This window comes from Hemitrygon akajei, chromosome 23 (assembly GCF_048418815.1).
Source record: "Hemitrygon akajei chromosome 23, sHemAka1.3, whole genome shotgun sequence".
Classification (NCBI taxonomy): domain Eukaryota; kingdom Metazoa; phylum Chordata; class Chondrichthyes; order Myliobatiformes; family Dasyatidae; genus Hemitrygon; species Hemitrygon akajei.
The window spans coordinates 36,019,684-36,041,727 of record NC_133146.1 but is presented as its reverse complement, the minus strand read 5'-3'; the positions used below and the strand labels follow the sequence as shown (position 1 = coordinate 36,041,727).

Below are 22,044 nucleotides of genomic sequence, written 5' to 3'. Positions count from 1 at the left end.
GATATGTACCCGATGGCTGGCACACACACGATGGGCAGAATGGCCTGGATCCTTGGGGTATGATTTTGCTTACAGGTTGTTGGTCTTCTGGTCACTTCTTTGATTTAGATGTGCTTGATATTTTCTTTGATGTGCTTGCCTTCTGCAGTTTGCACATAATTCTCATGTGGTAAAGCCACTGACACTGGTTAAATAAGTTAATATTTAACCAGTGTCATTGGCACTTCCACATGAATGGGGTGCACAGCCTAGTTAGTCCCTTCTCTCCTGAGCTGTTTGATCACTTTGTACAGCCCTCTGCTGCCTTACTGTGCAGCGCTGCTCCCGGCTTGGTAAAGGATACCGCGGCCGGCTGTGGAGCAAAACCTGGATGGTTCAGTGCCAGGTGTACTCCACGACATGGGCGGCAGCAATGAGGACGGGCAGCCATGATTGTACATCAGTACCTGCCACATCACAGCGACGATGGCTGCAGGCCAAGCGCTGGAAAATGGGGTTGGTACAAATATGTATCTGACAGCAAGCAGGGCTTGGGCTGCCGTGATTATCCATCTGCTCCAACCCATTGGACACCCCTCCGCAGTGAAAGTGCCGTCTGCCAGAAGAAGCGGGATCTCCCAGTGGCCACCCGTTTTAATTGCACCTCCCATTCCCATTCCCATATGTCTATCCATGGCCTCCTCTACTGTCATGATGAGGCCACACTCAGGTTGGAGGAACAACACCTTGTATTCCGTTTGGGTAGCCTCCATCCTGATGGCATGAACATCGATTTCTCAAACTTCCGGTAATGCCCCCTCACCAGTCCCCATCCCCTTTTCCCTCTCTCGCCTTATCTCTTTGCCTGCTCATTGCTTCCCTCTGGTGTTCTCCCCACTTTTCTTTTTTCCGTGGCCTTCTGTCCTCTCCTAGCAGACTCTCCCTTCTCCAACCCTGTATCTCTTTCACCAATCAACATCCCAGCTCTTTACTTCATCCCTCCCCCTCCTGGTGTCACCCATCACCTTGTGTTTCTCTCTCCCCACCTCCACCTTTTAAATTTATTCCTCATCATTTTTTTCACCAGTCCTGCCGAAGGGTCTCAGCCTGAGACATCGACTGTACTTTTTTCCAGAGATGCTGCCCGACCTGCTGAGTTCCTCCAGCATTTTGTGTGTGTTGCAGTACAAGTGTAGATGGATTTGTGAAATCTCACAATACCTTTCACCACAATTATTATCAAAGCTGGTGCCTAACTGCATGGCCAGCTTCTGCTGTAACCCTAACTATATGTTTGCAGATAATACCACCATAGTGGGCTGTATCTCAAATAGTAATGAGTCAGAGGTCAGGAGGGAGAGGGTGAGCCTACTAACATGGTGCCATTACAATAACCTTTTGTCAAAGGTAGCAAAACAAATGAGCTGGTGACTGACTTCAGGAAGGGAGTGGCCCATATGCTGTTGTTTACATCAATATCATTGAATTAAAGAGGATTGAGAGGTGTTTTATGTTTAAGAAAAACCACAACAACTCAGTTACTGCAGTCCAAAACCTGAACACCAAAGTACGGACGACCAAACTTAAGGTAATAAGTCATTACGTAAGACCAGCCTCTTAGAGTGAAGCCCAACTCTACTCAATGTCGGTGGTTTCTGCCAATTACATTACCCTACAACATCGCCATTATCTTGTCTTATGCCAACCATTTTGCCTTAGCCAAGAAAGCTCACCAGCACCTGTACTTGCTCAGAAGGCTAAAGAAATCTGGCATGCACCCTTTCACCGTCACCAGTTTTTACCAATGCAGCACAGAAATCATCCCATTCGAATGCACCACGGTTTGATATGTCAGCTTCTCTGCCCAATAACACTAGAAACTGCAGAGAGCTGTGGGCACAGCTCAGCACAACACAGGTGGTCTCACTTAAAATTGTGGGCAACTTTCTGATGTAGTCAGATCAGATGGAGGTCAGACTTATCCAGGTGGCACATTTCCTCAGGAGGAAAACAAGAATGTTTTAAGTAGAACTTCCTGTTCTCCACTCTATCACAGATAATCCTTCTGTTCTCTCCAACATCCCCCCCACCTCCGTCTCTGCAACTTAAAACATCCATCATCAAGGACTCTCACGATCTAATCCATACTCTCTTCCCACTACTGTACTACCATCAGGCAAGAGGTACAGGAGCCTTATGTCTCACACAATGAGGTCAGGAACAGTCACTACACAGTAGCCACCTGGTTCCTGAATCAATGTGGACAACTTCACTTACCTCAGCTCTGAACTGATTCCACAACCTATGGACTCACTTTCAAGGACTCCACAACTCATATTCTCGGCATTATTTATTTATTAATGTACTTGTTTTTGGCCAGTTTGCCTTTTGCACGTTTGTTTTGTCAATCTTTGTTAATGTATATTGTTCCTTAATTCTATTATATTTCTTTATTTTCCTGAGAATGCCTGCAAGAAAATAAATTTCAAGTAGTTATATGTAGTATATCTGTACTTTGATAATAAATTAACTTTGAACTTTGTTATTTAACTTTTCTAAAAGCGTTAACTCTGCTTCTTTCTCTGCAGATGCTGCTGGACCTGCTGAATGCTGCAGTATTTTTGTTTGTACTTCAGGTTTCTAGTATCTGCAGTTTTTTGCTGTTGTTCTGAGGATCTACTTAGCTGATAAAATTCAACCTCTACCTTACACACTGAGGAAACGTGCACTTTTTTTTTACAGTTAAAGTACTTTCCTGCCCAAATGAGAAAATTTGTGATTACTGAGCTATATTACATAGTTGTCAGCTTTTCCTCCCTATGCTGCTTTTTAAAATGGTCCAATGCTTTATCTTCAGTTCAGTGGTGTCTTAGTACATGCAACACATTTGCTGCATTTAGGGATTACATTCTGCAAACTTTGCTGTCAAAATACATCTTCCAAGATTTACCCTAATTATTTCTAGATAGTATTTTAATAGTGTTATGATTCTCTGCGTAATGGATGTAGTAAAAACAGATCATTATGATTTTATCTGTTGACTAATATACAGATATATTTTAATCTGGCTTGCGCCTCTCTTTAAATCCACAGATGCTTGAAGAAGTATCGCAAATACTTGTACATTTTAACCATTGGGCTGGATGGCCTCTCCTCCCTGTTCATTCCTATTCTGAGATCTTTTCCACTCCTTGTTCCCTATGCAGTATTTTATGGATACTTTGATGGGGCATATGTTGCCCTCATCCCAGTAGTAACATCAGATATAGCAGGAAATGCTTTTCTCTCCTCTGCTCTGGGAATAGTGTATTTTATCCATGGGATACCCTATCTTATTGGCCCACCAATAGCAGGTCAGTAATATGTTTCATGACTTCCTAAAATGATTTAATTGTAAATATGATCAGTGAATTTTACTGTTTTCTTACAATTTGTAAATATGTTTCAGCCAGTCTCTGCTATCTCACAATATTTTTGCAATATGTCACCAGAAAAAGTTCTTCTGTTAGCTGATATAGTTGGTCTGTATTCTAATTAATTTGAGTGATTTTAGTATCCAACCCTGTATTCCAGAACCCAAGAAATTAACACATTAACCAAATGATTTCCAGCCAAACTTATTCAAACATCATTTCTGAGGATTAGAATACAGCACAGAAACAGGCCCTTTAGCCCAGGATGTGCTGAAGCAATTACATTGACAATCCAATATTGAACTAATTTCTTCTGCCTACAAAATGTCCATATCCTTCCATTCCTCACATTCTTGTGTCTATCTAAATGCCTCTTAAAAGTCTCTTTTATTTCTGCCTGTACCGCCATCCAGGCACTAATGCTGAAATGCATTACCTTGTTGCCAATAGCAGGGATGAAGGACACAGGAGAATGAAAGTGCAGTTCCCCCACAGCCTCTCAAACCATAGGAACTGCTGGCTGAAACATGATTAAGTCCACTTGCTAGTTTTACTGGAGGGTAAATCACGTTATCCATCTGTGGGTCATTGCTGGTGTAATTACTCCCCAGATATGGTTCCAGATCCAAATTTAACTTCTGCCTCAGTTTCCATTGATAATAGAATTTGTCACTGTTAGTGCTACAAGTTTGTAGAGATGTGCTTAACTACTTGTGTTTGTGCTGTTAGAGTGGGTGAGATGTTTCTTTGTATGTCTTGAGGATGGTTGTTATTTTCTTTTCAGGTTGGCTGGTGGATACAACAGGAAGTTACACAACAGCCTTTCTTGTCAGTGGATTGTCCATGATATTCAGTTCCATTTTGGTGATTTCTATTGACTGGATAAAGAAATGCAGAAATTCAGCAGATGTTCAAACCACCGTCATAGAGTCAGATCCTAGCACTGCAACTTCTCAGACTGCATCAGACAATCAGATATAACGACAAGAGTTTGTATGGGATGATGCAAACATTAGGAGTAACAAATCTGGTGGCTTCTGAAGATCCTCAAAGCATGGAAACCATTTTGTTTAGACAATCTGCAATTGCATCAGCCTCAGTAAATATTTTGTTAATTCTTTCAATGCCAAAGTATTTTTATATTCAAAATTGTTATTTCTTTAAATTTTCTAATTTCCCTTGTACATTCCACACATCTCTCTTGACTAGCCAGCTAGGTCTCTTGCTGTAAAATCCTGTTTTTTATGAAACAAACCGGGATGCATTTGTGACTATGTGTCTCCAGTAAGATTTCTAAGTGTCAGTTTTAGTCCTCATTACACATGCTGATATAGAGTCAGTAGTCACTTTCTTGACATAGGCAGTTTTTTCCAGGAGAAATGTACAAGGGACATGGAATAAAGTTGAGTAATTAGCTGTGATCACCCAGAGTAACTGAACTGAGCGGTCTCTATGAGCTCCCCTAATTCCCATATTGAAATTTTCTTGGATTGAATTGCTTTTGACTCAAATTATTCACTGCAGTTTGCGATGACTAGCACAGGAATGTATCACATGAGTACGACAAATGCTTTGCCTGGGATAGGAATCATAGAAGAACGTTAAAAGATGTGTGTTTAAAAGAGTATTAAACTCACCTCTCCCTTTTATGCATTAAAAAACAAGTTTATTTTTCAGCTAGGTCTTAATGACACCATGTTAATTTTCTTTGAATCCTGAGGAGAATTTCAGTTTCACTAGTATATTTTTCGTTCTGACAGATTGTTTTCCTGCTATCACAATTTAGCTCCACATGGATGGGAGCCCTTTGAAGCTTTAACACTAGCATATGCCAGTTCTGTTATCTAAATAATCAAATTTGGCAGTCCATATTTTACAAAAGGTGAGCAATCACCCTCTACGACAACTCTTGGAGCAATCCTATTACACCATCTATATCTCTGCAACCTATTCTCACACACATCCATTAACACCCTCCATTTCTTCCCCTACCACAGTTTGTCTAAGGGAAACTTACAGTAGGCAATTGACCTATCACCCCGTATGGCACTGGGACGTTGAGGAAATGGGGGCACCTGGGAGAACCCACACAGTCACAGGGAGAGCGGTAAGTCACATTTCCAGTGCAGAGGAAGTTGCTGCTCAGGGAAGCCCTTTGAAAATCTCACTGGAGAATAGGGAACTACTTTCTGATCGTTTCAGGAGCACCCAGCGCTAGCTGTGCCGCTGAACAACGTCATTCAGCAATGGAGTATGTTAATTGTACCTGCCTGATCTGCTGTGTGAGCAGTCCATTTTGTCACTGAATCTGCCCAGTTTAATTTCTGGCGTGGTGTAGTTTAAACTGAATCATATTCCGCTTAAAGAAATACCGACCACTTAATTCCATTTTTTCTAAGTACCCAGTGTCTTAGATTCAAGTCCAGTGTGAACCACTGTCAGAAGGGAAGAAACATTTCTGTTTCTCACTTAAAGGGATCTAACATTGATTATTCTTTTATTGAGACCCATTAGAATATATTATTGAGTTCATCTGGGCTACCACAAAGAAACTAATTTCTTTTTTTACCTTCTACAGTGCCTAAGACTTTTGCACAGTACTGTAGTAATTTTATGTTTTGCACAGTACTGTAGTAATTTTATGTATTGCACAGTACTGTAGTAATTTTATGTATTGCACAGTACTGGAGTAATTTTATGTTTTGCACAGTACTGGAGTAATTTTATGTATTGCACAGTACTGGAGTAATTTTATGTATTGCACAGTACTGCTGCCACAACAAAAACCATGACCTATGTGACCGATGACAAACCTTATATGGGTATCTACAGCGGGAAGAGGGGAGGGAAAGGGGAATCATAGATGAAAAGAGGGGAGGGATCAGGCTGCACCTGAGGTAAATTCTGTAATGAACAAAAAAACAATTGTTTAGAGTCAAATGAGCTTTCCTGGCATTGCAGGGCTGGGTGTGTCTGTACCAGTGCTACCCCCACCCCCCGTTTCCTGGCAGTTCACGGTCACCATCCCCACACTCCTCCCACAGCACTCCACCCTCTCCATTCCCAACATCCTTTGCTCTCACTAGATTTACAAACTCGCTCTCCGCTCCACCTTGACAAATACAGTACTGTGCAAAAGTCTTAGGCACCCTCGCTATGTATTTGTGTCTAAGACTTTTCCACAGTACTGTACACTTTCAGCCCACCCCTCTTAGTGCTTACAGCAACCCTGAGCCCTTTGGTCCTCTCTCCAGTGTCCACCTCTGCCACTGTGTTCATATAAATGATGCTCAATAGCACTGCAGCACACCAGTTGATACAGGCTTCTAGTCTGAAAAACAGTCTTTCACCATCACCCTACCATTAAACCAATTATATATCCACTTAGTTAGCTCTCCCTGGTTCGCATGTGATCTAACCTTACAGGCTAGAGTTTTGTAGCAGCTTGTCAAAGACCTTTGTAAAGTACATATAGACAATGTACATCACCCTACTCTCGTCTATCCTTTTGGCTACCTCATCAAAACAAAATTAGTAAGTTTTTGAGGCACAGTTCTGTGTATAAGCCTTCCTTAATATTAATGTCAAAAATAGGCTTTGCCACTAGTCCCATCCACTGGAACACTTCCCAGAATTGGTGTTAACGGAAAACAGAAACACTGCTGTATCAAAGCTTGATTGCTTGGAATTGTATCAAGCTTTGGGAAGCTCTCACCGTCACCTTTGGATATGCAATTCCATATGGGTATCAGGTACAGCAGACAAAACATCAGTCACATTAAGTGACGTCACCAGCTAACATTCACATCACTTGAGATCCACCTTCTGAAATTTGTCCTGCCTTTATTCACATATCAACATAAACAATACACGTTGCATCCTTCACATCACAAGTACTGTCTTATCACATGTTTATTCACCCTGTGAGTTCATTCACATTGCAAATATTCACATAACAGGTCACTTTCACATCACATAAACCTTGCACGTTAGTCAGTCTCTAGTCAATATCTATATCGTACTTTGCATCATCCATATCAAAAGCTACAATATTGAAGTTAAACAGGAGATGATTTATTTCAAGTGATACAATTCATTCCACACTACTGTATCTATACATGCTGCTATGAGGAATTATCCAACACCATTGCCAAAAGTCTTTAAATAATGGATAAATATAATCATTTTGCAATGCTGACAGAAACTACTTACACAAAGGTTACATATACAAATATGTTTTCATGTAACTCAAATAATATTAAGCTAAATATTGTTCAAATACAGATTTGTAAATTTTAAAGTTATTAGGAAACACTTTTATTCTAATAATTTAATTGAAGCCATATTTGCTCCTCTTTTTAACTATATATCTGCAGTTTTATGAAGTAAATTCTTTCAAATGATTGTTGTGACCTAATTTGCTTTTTATTAAATGAAACTTGTTTACTTGTCATACCTTCACAACTTAATTTAAATAGTTTTCTACTGTTACGTAAGTTAGGGAATTAAAGTGGTATATTTTTTTAGGAGTTTGAGGAGATTTGGTGAATTTCTACCGATGTACCATGAAGAGCATTCTGACTGGCAGCATCACTGTCTCGTATGAGGGGGGTGTGGTGGGGAGGGTAGCTACTGCACTGATCAAAGTAAACTGCTGAAAGTTGTAAAATCAGTCAGCTCTGTCATGGGCACTAGCCTCTGTGGTATCCAAGACATCTTCAAGCAACGATGCCCAGAAAGGTGGTATCCATCATTGAGGACCCCCAGCACCCAGGACATGCTCTCTTCTCATTGTTATCATCAGGAAGGAGATATGGAAACCTGAAGGCACACACTCAATGATTCAGGAACAGCTTCTTCACCTCTGCCATCTGATTTATAAATGGACATTGAACCCATGAATGCTACCTCACTACCTTTTTTATTTCTGTTTTTGCACTACTTTTTAAATTTAACTATTTAATATACATCTATATACTTACTGTAATGAACATCTGTTCTTCTACATCATGTATTGCATTGTGTTACTACTGCAAGGTTAATAAATTTCACGGCATATCCTGGTGATATTAAACCTGATTCTGATACATGAACAGTAAGAATTCATCTGGTTTTACTGAGGAAGGCCCTCTGCCCTGTGACTTGCACCTACTGCCACCCTTCAGGCTCAGACCCTAGTTTTACCTGATTTGTTCACTCAACTAAGGCGTGGTGCACGAAGGCAAGCCCTCTCCCCTCCCTGTGTGAGGGTTGTTCAGTGCCTATGACACTACCTGGCTCATGGACCATTGAACTTTGCACCATTGATCCTTCAGTGAAGACAAAAATACCATTCAGGAAAAAAGAAAGCACCTTTGAATTCCTAGACCAGCCACTGAGGTTCTCCTTGGCGACTTCCTAGCAGTGATCAAAGTTCAAAGAAAATTTATTATTAAAGTACATATGTACATATTAGAAAGTACATATTAAAGTATATGCCACCATATGCTACCCTGAGATTTATTTTCTTGTGGGCATTCATAGTAAGCAGAAGAAACTCAACAGAATCAAAGAAAGACCACACCCAACAGAATGGAGAAACAACCAATGTGCAAAGGACAATAAACTGTGCAAATACAAAAACAAATAAAAAAAGCAATAAGTATCAAGATCATGAGATGTAGAGCCCTTGAAAGTGAGTCCAGAGGTTGTGGGAAGAGTTCGAAGATGGGGCACGTGAACTTGAGTGAAGTTATCCCCTCTGGTTCAAGAGCCTGACAGCTGATGGATAATAATTGTTACTGAACCCAGGGGAGTGGGTCCTCGGACATGGTTGGCCCCTCCCCCCCCAAGGGTGCCAAGGTAGCATAGCAGTTAGTGTGACACTATAACAGCTCGGCCTTGGAGTTCAGAGTTCAATTCTGGCATCCTCTGTAAGGAGTTTGTTGTCCTTCCCATGGAATGTGTGGATTTCCTCCAGGCACTTTGGTTTCCTACAGTCCAAAGACATTGTAGGTTAATTCATAATTGTAAGTTGTCCTGTGATTCGGATAAAATCAGCAGATGCTGGCGGTGCACAAGGACTGAGTTTGGGCTGTGGACTTTCCTTGAAGCTGATGGAGGATGTTTTTGAAATTCTGAGACATGGTTATTATTGGCATGGACTAGTTTATATCGGTCTCCTTCAGTTTTTCTGTGCTTTCTTTCTTATTACCGATTGGCGGGTGGGGGAGGGGTTGGGTGTTTGTTATTACTGTCGTTTGTTGTGTGGGAGGAGATCGGGGTTTGATGTTTTAACTGCTGTGTCTGGGTAGGCAATCTTAGTTTTTGTGCAAGGGAGAGTTTGGAGGGTTACTGGTTTGATGTTTTAACTGCTGTGTCTGGGTAGGTAATCTGTTAGTTTTTGTGCGAGGGAGAGTTTGGAGGGTTACTGGTTTGATGTTTTAGCTGCTCTGTTTAGATGGGCAATCTGTTAGTTTTGGTGTGAGGGAGAGGTTGGGGGGAGTAGGGTTTGGGGTTTGTGAGTTTTGTTTCTTTTTCTTTTTCGTGCAGGAGGGGGACCTCAATGATTTCCATCGATTCGCTTTATTTTATGGCTATCTGGAGAAGATGAATCTCAGGGTTGTATTCTGTGTACATACTTTGATAGTAAAGTGAACCTGTGAAGGGCTGGGAGGTCCTATTCCATGCTGTGTCTCTAAATAAATATAAAAATATTAAATAAGAAGCAGATTGGCTGTTCTTCAGCAGGCCAACTGATGTTTGCTTTGCAGGCCTGGCAGTGGTTAATTCAATAGTGCACAGATGGGGCCAAAGGGAATACACATCTACAGTGGGAGAGTTTTCATTTGGTTGCTTTGCCAGAGCAGTGTGTACAACTGAAATGAGGTTAGTGTGGGCCTGGTAAGTGTTTCCCTTAGAGCAGAAGTGCATGGGTCACCTGCTTAGGTAGGTCATCCACCAGCTCTGGGAGTGCCTGCTGAACCAACCATAGGCCACTGAAAATGTTGAAGTGGCATTTTGTCGCCCTGATGTTGGAGATCACAACCTCATAGTTTGCCTAGCAATGATGATAGCTGGCTTTGTGTATGCGTCAGAGACTTGTCACCTAGGAACATACCACTGCAAAATTCTCTGAATCCACTGGTTGAACAAACAAACCTCTTCTAGGCCAATGCCTTGAGAGCAAAAGCTCTAATGAAACTCCTGTCAATCCTGAATGGCACTCCATATTGTTTATGAACCCAACACCAAATTCCTGGCAAGTGCTTAGCAGGAGGACCGAGGAAACACTTCAAGAATATTCTCAAACCTTCTTAACAAAATATACCATCTTCATCAATGGAGCCATAGAATTGGACAGCACAAAAACAGGCTCGTTGGCCCAACCTGTCCATAGCAACCAAGATTCCCATCTAACTCAGTCCCATTTGCTTCTGTTTGGCCCATATCCTTCTAAAACTTTCTTATCCACATATCTCCCCAAGTACCCTTTAATTTTATTTATTGATTGAGATACAGCGTGGAACAGGCCCTTCTGGTGCTTCGAGACCCACTACCCAGCAATCCCTCAATTTAAAGGTAGGTTTAAAGGTTCCTCATTGAAGTTTTAATATAATCAAGGCAGATGTGTAAAGATGTTTAAAAATCACTTTCAGTATATGATTGATGGCATCAATATTATAAAACAGTCCATTTTATTGTAATCACCACTGTTTAGTGTGGTTTGAACAGCACTGCATGCAAAGCATTGTAGCTGAAGATGCATTCAGCACACTCCAAACTAGTGACAGATTGGTTTTTTAAATGAGTATTTGGCCTAATCTGACCAACAGAGGGCGCAACTTCTCACAAATCCAGGTTGGGAAAATCTTAGCAAGAACTGCAGTCCTTGAAGTAAATCATCAGCCTATATCCCCGTTTGGATACTTTGCATCAGAAAACTGATCTCACATCCAGGGCATTTATTTAGTTTTCATTCTCCATTATTATGAGCTTTCCTCTTCCATAACTCGTCAGTGGCTGCAGCTTGTCGCCAAATTCCCTCGTCAGAGCGATTGGAGTCTGCCACTGCCTTAGCGATGGGAAATAAATTAGAAGAAAGAAGACTAAAGGAATTGAAAGTAAGTTAAAATGGATTGAAATGAATAGAAGGCATTTGGCTGAGTCTGAATGGTTTAGCATCAGAATTCTGTGCACTGCACAATCTATTATCAATGCAAGACCAGATATAGTTGAAAATCAGGATCTTCACATGAATAGTAGAGGCTGTGATTTTTGTTTCTGTGCTTGCTGCATCTGATGTACCAACATGTCAAAGACCCTGACTGTGGCATCCTGTATCAGACCTTTCAAAGATTTGCTTCCAGTAAGGTCCTGAGGTGGCTGAGGACCTTTGTATGTATGTGTTGGTAACTAGGCCAATTTGCCCCCATAGCCAATGGGTGTATGCCAGTGATGATTAATATACACACATGGCCTGCTAAACTTTTCTTCTTAGCCTGCTCAAAGCCTTTTATCATAAACTGGACACTTCAAGCCAAGTCCCTTCATCAGTCCCAATGAGTGTGCCCAGCTGAAACGTCAGCTGCTTATTCCGCTCCATAGAGGCTGCCTGACTTGCTGAGATCCTCCACCATTTTGTGTGTGTTGCTCAAGATTTCCGTCATCTGCAGCATCTCTTGTCTTTGTCATCAACTGTGTGTGGGGGGGGGGGGGGTTAACACAATCACACTAAGTAAACCAGAAAATTTTTCGCTTGGCTTGCTACATTAAATCCTTTCACTAGTTCTCATCAGGATATCATTAAAGGCAAGGCACTGGCATCCACGTCCACCTGCTCTAAGCAGTTTCCTCAGAGAAAAACTGGTAGTTCACATGGATTGTATCTATCACAATTTACACTGATCCAGAGCAATGTTGCAAGCTTTGCCTGGGGTGTCAAACAAAAATCACAAGTCTTTAAGCAAAACTGAATGCTTCAAAAATGGTAGATCTGGAAGGAACACTTTGTTCCACTCTGAGTGCATTTGTTGTGAATATTTTTGTGGGGATCATGTAGGTGGGGAACAGCAGGCAGTGGGAAAGGCAAAGTGAGGAAGGAAAGATGGGGGCAATAAATGTGGGAAAGAGAGAGAGAGTGGGGAGACAGAATAGAGCTTTACCAGTCACAAGAGCACAAGATAGGCCAGTTGCCCCATTGGGCCCGTTCTGCTGTTCATGACGGTCATAGCTGTTACAGTCCCAGCCTCAGCACCACTTTCCAGCTCTCTCCCCACACTCTTGGTTTGTTTGTACTTCAAATGCCTGTTGACCTCTGTCTTGATTATGTTCAAAGACTCCACCTCTTCATCACGTTGGGGTAGCAAATTCCAAAGGGTCAAGAGCCTGTGATACAATAAATTCTAATTGTACCAGGACACCAGAAGATAAGAAGGAGTAGGTCCCATTACTCAAGATGATCATGCTGATATGCTGAAATACTTCCTGCCAGATCCCCATGATGCTCAATTCTCCGGTCGTTTATCTATATTCACTTCTGATAGGCTAGCTTCCACAACCCTCCAAATTCCAAGGATTCATTACCACCTGCCAGAAGGAATTTCTACATACCTCAGTTTTAAATGACTGGTCTCATTTAAGTGTGTCCCCCTTGTTTAAGACTAGTGAAAACATATCAATACCTACACTATCAATCCCCTTAGAATCTTATTCTGAACTCCAAAGAATCCGGACCCAACCTGTTTATCCTCTCATGATGGGACAATTCTCTCAAACCAGGAAATAGCCTGGAGAACCTCCTCTGGACTGCTTCCAGTGCTATTATACTCATTGTTAAATACAGTAAAGGGGCTAAAACACTACATAATACTCCAAATATGGCCTCACCAACATACTGTGCAATTGCAATAAAACTTCCCTACTTCTAAACACCAAACTATTTACGATAAAGGCAGATATGCCAAGTACTTGTTGCACTTTCCTGCTAGTTTTTGTGAATCACACACGAAGTGCTGGAGGAACTCAACAAGTCAGGCTGCATCTATGGAGGGGAATAAACCATCGATGTTTTGGGCCGAGAACCTTCGGCAGCACTGGAAAGGAAGGGGGGGGGGCAGAAGCCAGAATAAGAAAGTGGGGAGGGGGGAGGAGTAAAAGCCAGCAGGTGACAGGACAAGGAAGTGGAGAGCATCAGAGATCACAAAGGAGGAGCAGTGAGAGGGAGGCCTCACTGAACCGCTTCCGAAGAGAGAATTTACTGTTCTTCGGGGTAGGTATAAGTCAAGGAGATTTTGCAGTGGAGGAGCAAGTCATAGACAGAAGAGATTCTGCAGATGCTGGAAATCTTGAGGAACACATAGAAAATGCTGGAAGATCTCAGCGAATCAGGCAGCATCTATGGAAGAGAGTAAACAATAGATGTTTTGTGATTCATACATAGGTTTGAAATGGGAGACTCCTTATCATTGTGAGGTTAAAAAAGAGTTCGGGTGCTTTACGGCTCTTTTTCGGTGAGCTGCAGTCGCCAATAGTAAGAATGGAGGTGTAAGCAGATTCAGATATTTATGCTTCATTTCATTTTAAATCTTTTTAATTAATTATTATTGAAGATGAACAAAAAAGATACATTAAGTCAATATGTCATTATATACAATAAAGAATTAAATTAGCAAATAACTAATTTATAAAGCTGAGCAATATATCAATAATAATAAGAAAAAATAAAGTGTTAAGAATATTTTTTTTGAAAAAAAAATAACCCCTACTAACTAAAAAAACCCCTACTAACTGAAAAAAAAAAACAAATTAAAAAAACCCAAAAAAACCATTGGGAGCACAACCCCAGAGCTATACATCATACAAGCTTCCAAAAAACCATCAATCTGCCAACTCAACTCCACTTAAAGAAAAATCGGAAGGAAACCATATTAATTAAGTTAAATCAGATGTTAGTAGCGGGTGAATGAACCCCACCTTTTCTCAAAATCAAATCAAGGATCAAAAGTTCGACTTCTGATTTTCTCCAAACTAAGACATAGCATCACCTGAGAAAACCATTGTATCAAAGTAGCAGCAGAAGCATCTTTCCATTTCAAGAAAATAGTCCTTCTGGCCAATGCTGTAACAAATGCAATTACATGTTGGTCTGATGGAGAAATACCATGAATATATTGAGGAATTATACCAAATAAAACTGCCAATTTATTAGGTTGTAAATTAATTTTTAAAGCTTTAGAAATTGTAGAGAAAATAGACTTCCAAAAATGTTTCAATACAGAACACGACCAAAACATATGTGTCAATGTGGCTGTCTCAGTTTTACATCGGTCACACTGACTATCAACATTAGGAAACATTTTAGACAGTCTCTCCTTTGTCAGATAGTAACGATGTACAATTTTAAATTGAATTAAAGAGTGATTGGCACAAATCGAAGAAGTATTGACCAACTTCAAAATCCGCAACCAATCTTCTGTTATCAGGGTCATGTTAAGCTCTCTCTCCCAAACTTGCTTAATCTTAAGTGAAGGGTAATTGTGCTGTTGTAACAATAAATTATAAATTTTCCCAATAAAACCCTTCACTAAAGGATTCATTTTTAGAATAATATCTAACAGGTCAGAATCTTGTATATATGGAAAATTACTTAAGTATTTTTGTAAGAAGTGCCTGACCTGAAGATATTGCAGGAAATGTGAATATGAGAGAGAGTATGTAGTTACTAATTTCTCAAAAGACATCAGTCGGCCATCTTGGAACAAATCCATCAAGGAATAAACCCCTTTATTCCTCCAAAGAAGAAAAGTAGAATCACTTAATGAAGGTTGAAATAAATAATATTGATAAATTAAACTAAAAAGTTTAAATTTTTTAAGATTAAAAAAATTACGAAACTGGAACCAAATTTGTAATGATTGCTTAATCACAGGATATAAATTTAAATTAATAATTTTGGCCAGTTGTACATTCAGAGAAGCTCCTAATAATGAGGTTAAGTGAAACTGTTTCACAGCATTCAATTCCAAGTCAGCCCACAAAGGTCGTTCATCTTTATCAACCCAATAAAACCAAAAACACATATAACGTATATTCACTGCCCAATAATACATTCTTAAATTAGGCAAAGCAAGACCTCCATCATTTTTTAATTTTTGTAAATGATATTTAGCAATTCTTGGTCTCTTATTATTCCAAACAAAAGATGAAATAATGGAGTCAACCTGATCAAAGAACTTCTTAGTTAAAAAAAATAAGGGATATTCTGAAATGCATATAAAAATTTTGGTGGAATCATCATTTTAACTGCATGAATCCGACCAACTAACGAAAGTGTAAGTGGATTCCTTCTACAAAATAATTGCTTCATAAAGTCCACTAAAGGAACCAAATTAGCCTTTTAAAGATCTTTATGATTTTTAGTGATAATAATACCTAAATATTTAAATGATTCCGTAACTCTAAAAGAAATGTCATCATATATAGAAGCAGAATCATTTAGGGGAAATAAATCACTTTTATGAAGGTTTAGTTTATATCCCGAAAACTTTCCAAAATCATTTAATAGTTTCAATAAACTAGGAATGGATTCTTCAGGATTCGAAATATAAACTAACAGATCATCAGCATAAAGGGAGATCTTATGAACAGTCCCATTTACAAGAATTCCATGAATATCTTTAGCTTCACGAAGTGCAATAGCCAAGGATTCCAACACCAAATTAAATAACAAAGGACTTAATGGACATCCTTGTCTCGTACCCCGTGAAAGCCGATAAAAAGATCTGCAATTATTAGTAATAACAGTAGCAATAGGGCTTTTATATATCATTCTAATCTACTTATTAAAATTAATACCAAAGCCAAATTTCTCTAAAACGTTAAATAAGTATTTCCATTCAACTCTGTCAAATGAATTACAGTTTCAGTAATAGGAGCATCAAGAGCTTGTTGATCTTCAACAGAAATTTGAGGAAAATCGATCTTTTGTAAAAAGGCTTTCATTTTAGAAGAATCAACTGGAAACTGAGATTTATAAAGTTCCATATAAAAGTCTTGAAAAATTTTATTAATATCTTCATAATAGATAGATAGATAGATAGATACTTTATTCATCCCCATTCATGCTAAACTACCATCTCCCTTATGAATTTTTAAAATTTGTCTTTTAGCTCTAGCAGCTTTTAATTGAGATGCTAATAGCTTATTATTTTTATCTCCAAACACATAAAATTGACTTTTCAATTTAAGCAAATTATTTTCAATAGGATAAGTTAATAATACATTATATTGTGATTGGAGTTCAACTATTTGTTTAAATAAATCAATGTTAGGAGAGATTGCATAAATATTATGCAAGTCTTTAATTTGTTTAGAAATCTTATCTAACTCTGCTTTTGTCTGTTTCTTAAGCTTAGCTGAATAGGAAATTATCTGACTGTGCAAATATGCTTTAAATGTGTCCCATATAATCAATCTCAATACATCTCCTGTGTTGTTAAAAAGAAAAAAATCATTTATCTGAGTCTCAATAAATTTGACAAAGTCCGGACTTTGTAATAAATGTTCTGGAAAACGCCAGGGCAAATTTGCAATAGCGACATCATTCAATTCAAAAGCTAAATTTAAAGGTGCATGATCCGAAAGAGCTATAGCATCATATTCACATTTCTGGACTTTGGCCAAAAGTCGGGGATCAACTATAAAGTAATCGATTCTTGAATATTTTTTGTGAATGTGTGCAAAAAAGAATAATCTCTATCATTAGGATGTAAATGTCTGCAAATTTCAACCAGGCCAAAATCAATTAGAAAAGAGTTAATAAGTGATGCAGAACAACTTGGAAGCCGCTGATTGGTTGAACTCTTGTCAATCAAAGGATTTAAACAACAGTTAAAAATCATCACCCATTAACAACATATAATCATTTAAGTCCAGCAATAAAGCAAATACATTTTTAAAAAAGGAAGGATCATCTATAGTAGTTTCATATAGGTTAACCAGAACAATTTTTCTATTACAAATTGTTCCTTTAACAATTAAAAATCTACCATTAATATCTGACACAATATCTTCTTGGATAAATGAAATATTAGATTTAATAAAAATAGATACTCCCTTTGTTTTATTTTGGCAAGTAGCGTGAAATTGAAGGCCCTTTAACATTTTAAAAAATCTATTTTGATTGCCCATTTTGATATGCGTTTCTTGAACAAAAATTATATCGGGTTGGAATCGATTAACAATTTTAAAAGTCTTTTTTCTCTTAATAGGATGATTCCAACCACGTACATTCCAACTTATAACATTTATCTGTTTAATTGCCATAAAAAAAATTTTATTTTACTTAATATATGAATGAACGCATACCAGTGCAGGCTAACCAAAACCGGCAGTGATAAGTACAACCATACACAAAATATGCATGCTCCGGAGCTCCATAATGGGAAAAAAAATCAAAAAGAAAACTAAAATTAATCTTACGATTAATCCTATTTATGCTTCAAAGTACATTTATTATCAAAGAATGTACAAATTATACATCCTTGAGATTTGTCTACTTACAGGCAGCTGCAAAACAGAAAACCCAAAAAACCCCAATAAAAAAAAATAAAGATCACTCCCCAATTCGCAAAGAAAGAGGAAAGAAAAACACAAATCATGCAAACAAAAGAACTGAGCAACAGCATTCCGAACCAAATTGAGTCCTTAGATCCAAATCCCTAGAGCAGCCCAAAGTAGGCCCAAGGCTTCGGTATCAGTTCATCATATTAGTGGGGCAACTAACCACAAAGCACAGCAGCCAGGGGATAGTCTCACAGCTTCAGCGTCATGGAAAGAGCGAGTGAAATCAACCCCACTCATGAAACCCCGCCTTCCCAGTTTATCTGGGCCGACATTAAAATTGTCCAAACAGCAGCTTGTACCTTGCATTAGGACCTGGGCTCTGCTATGGTTTCATAACGTGTAGTTGTGTCGGGCTGTGGGGCGGGAGGAGGGCAGTGGGGAGGGAGAATGTGTCTTGAAGGACCATGTCCTTCTCTGATCGTCGATTTTCGCATTTGAGAAACATTGGGCATGTTCCTTTCAGGATATGTGCTGGTCACAGTTTAATGTGTCATGTGTGGAGACTGTGCTGAGAACTGTCTGGGCCACCAAGCCACAACAATTCACTTCGGGCCTAGATTTCGCTGTCGAAGAAGCCATTCTCAACCTCACCAAATCGACTCGGCATTTAGAGCCATCGAAGCTTGCACCTGGGTTTGTTGGACGGGTATCAGAACTCCTCTGCCTCCGACTGACCTCTCCGATTTGCTCACTCCAGCTCCACCTGCATTGACTTTGCAGCGCACCAGCGTTGGTCATCTCTCAAATTTGCTTCACCTTCACTCGCCTCATTATTGTTTGTGGTGATAGTTTACCACAATTTACTTTTTTAAAAAGTGTTATAAGTAATGTTTTCAGTCGAATTTCTTGCCTTTCAAACGACCAGTGAGTTGCTGCATGACTTCAGTAGCTCCATCTTAAACCCGAGTGGGTCAGCGTTAGACTAGTCTGGCTTTGGCTCAACAGGCTTGGGCAGGCACAGAGACAGAGGGTCTAAGTAAGTTTCTAGCATGCTTTTCTTTCCGTTAGTATGAGTAAAGAGGGGATGAAGGTATCTATCTGAGGCTGAATACCTCACAGCTAGTGTGCTGAGAATGGGTCCAGAACGATGTTATGTTCTTTGTGTGATTGTTTATTAATTTCAACAGATGCTGCTTGACCAGCTGATTCTCCAGCATTTTGTGTGTGTTTAAAAGCTATTATTAATGCTTTTTGAGATAGTGATTTAGATGCATATCATATTTTTTTTTACTGAGTTAAGTATTGTATGTAATTAGTTTTGCTACAACAAGTGTATGGGACATTGGAAAAAAAGTTGAATTTCCCCATGGGGATGAATAAAGTATCTATCTATCTATCTATCTATCTATCTCTATCTACTAGTACTGAGCTAGTCTTCTACAATGGCAGATGCACTGTTACTGCTTCAATATATGCTAAAGAGAGCTATGTGACATGTCTGTAATTGGACAGTGGAAATTTAGATGTATGCTTGAGTTTATTGTCCTTATTGTGTCACGGACTTTGAAGAGCAAGGCAAGTGTATAAAGGGAAAGGAAAGGAAAGAAAAACATGAAGGATTTTTGCCCCATGCTTAGGACCACTCCAACCAATATGGACAGAGAGAAAGAGAGAGAGAGAGAGAGAGAGAGAGAGAGAGAGAGAGAGGTGGCAGACTCTATGGGGATTGGATGCCACACACAGAAAGTGCTGGGGGCGTGATTGGTGAGGTAAACCTTTGGGGCACATTAGTGAGTATCTAAGGGAAAATAGGCTATATACTCTGCTATGCTAATCATCTGGCCATTTTTGCTTTGAATGAAGTATAATAATCAGTAGCATTACAGATTTATGTTCAAATAATTTTGGATTTAGAAGAGAAGGGAGTAACTGCTACAGATGGAATATTAAAATTTTTACAATCAATTGGACAAAGCTATAGAAGTTGCTTCTCTGTTATGGCAGAGATTTAAAAATCTATAATAAACATTATGTAAGCCTTGTTTTAAGTAGGCTCCAAGTGGTTGATTCATGTGTCGATTTGGAAATTCAGCCAGAATTCTAAATATTGAATGCAAGTATTTCAAATCACTATCTTTATTTATGTGCCATCATTTCTTCCTGCACTGTGTGTAGTTAAAAAAAGATGGAGGATCAACAAGGATATCACCAGATAGAAAGTGCAGAATATATGAAGAAAGAGGATAAATGAGCAGGGCCAAGGGGAGCATTAGCATGCTCTCATGGGAAAACAATGGAGCTACTAGGCAGGTGGTCTTACATCGACAGTTAAGAAGCAAAATCTTTAAGGAGATCCACATCTATCTGTGAAACAGCTGGTATGAACCAGCAGTTGGAAGTGTATAATGACCTGGAGGAGTTGTGGAAATTACAGCTGTAGATCAGACTTCAAATCCAATAACTCTTCCACTGTGTATCTGAGACCCACCTGCTTTACTCTAGTCCAGGAATACATAACCTAGGCTTGCATCGGGGGCCAGAAGGAGCCAGAGATCGGGGGATCATGTCAAGTCCAGTTCAATATTAATCCATATCCTCATTTAAACTGAGGTGCCAGTATGAGTACCAAGCTGTCATCATGCATTCAGTTTACTTCATCAGATATTAGTGCTCCAACAAGAGTGGGGCCAGTCAAGTGCTTGACCCTTACATCATCTGTTTTACTCCTAGGGTGCTTTTATGAGCTCATTGAATCAGAGACCCAAGACATATTGTCTCTGTCTGTGAGGAATTCAGCCTCAGGTAGATACCTTCATTCCCTCTTTAGCCTATATCATCATTTAAAATCCCACTAGTTTGACTTTCTTGGGTGTTGTCAGCCATGTTACTAAGAATTTAATGTTGATGTGCTTGAGGCAATGAGGGTAATTCCTATACATGTCCACTGGGCGGGCGGGGCGGGGGGGGGGGTGGGGTTGAAATGGTCTTGAAAATTATGTCATGTTCCAAAAATCATTCTGCAAAAGTCACATCTATTTAGCACAATGCAAGTAATAAATTAAAAGAAAACGTAACTAATGATTAATTGACATTGGAGATCTAGAAAGAACATGACAGGATTCCCATAGAGTTTTTTTTGCCTTTTGGCTCCTGTTGGTCTAATTTCCACAGATCCATCTTTGATTCCTTCCTCATATAATGGTCTATAGATGCTATTTTTCAGTGTACTTCTGGTGTTACTATTCATGAAGGCACAAGATAAAGAATGCAATAAATCTATTGTCTGAAAATTACACACTTCAGAGCAAATTTCACATTTAAAGGTGAAGCAGGCAGAATATATTATTGTTCCTCAATTTAGAAACAAATCATTGTTTCTTTCAAGCATCAATTTTTCCCTTGATGGAAAGACGTAGTTCACAAAGAGCACTCAGATATTCCTCATTATCATGATCATACTCCAAGGCCTTCTCAAAACATTCAATTGCCTGTTCCCATTCAGCTGATACAGTAACCCTTTGATTCCAAGGGCTTACTATCAGTTGGCTCCTTGCAAAGTTGCCTGTCTGCCAACCTCTCCAAATTCATATGACATAGTTTACGTTCCTTTGTGTCATTTTCAATTTTCAGTCCTTTCAGGAATGTGCTGATGGCATCAGATACAGATTTTCTGCAGTGCAGTTCAAATTTCCCAGCATATAAACATATCTTCTGCATATTTTCCGGACGAATATTTTCTAGTTTCTGGAGATCACTGTAGATCTTCTTTGTCTTGGAATATTCATCCATTTTTGTACAGATGTCTGCTAAATCCAGTTGTGACTTAATACTTGACCTTGGACAGTGTTCAGATGCCTTTTCAAAGTGATATTTGCATTGACTAAGCAACTCTGTTTTTTGTTGAAATTCTGGAGTTTGGGGATCATCACATAATGGATTACTGAGCAGTTCAAGCAATTTGGTTTTGTAACACGTACCTAGTTGGTCATGCAGGATGCTAGCATGTGGAGTGATTCCTAAAGCTTTCTTCAACAACTCAATTGCTTTTTCCACAGCTTGTTCCTTTCGGTAAAATTTTGCAGCATGTCGAAGAACTTTTGGAAAATCA

At 39.3% G+C, this 22,044-nt stretch overlaps 1 protein-coding gene across 7 annotated transcripts in view; it reads left to right on the top strand.

Annotated features, from left to right (window-relative positions):
* LOC140715349 (monocarboxylate transporter 12-like) overlaps positions 1-8,485 on the top strand; it is a 116,860-nt gene extending 108,375 nt beyond the window's left edge. For all 7 annotated transcript variants that reach the window (XM_073027404.1, XM_073027405.1, XM_073027406.1 and 4 more), the window contains 2 exons: positions 3,073-3,332; positions 4,177-8,485. In XM_073027404.1, the coding sequence (XP_072883505.1) occupies positions 3,073-3,332; positions 4,177-4,373 (457 nt within the window). In that variant the 3' untranslated portion in view covers positions 4,374-8,485. The remainder of the gene's footprint in view (positions 1-3,072; positions 3,333-4,176) is intronic.
* Positions 8,486-22,044: the final 13,559 nt, after the last annotated feature.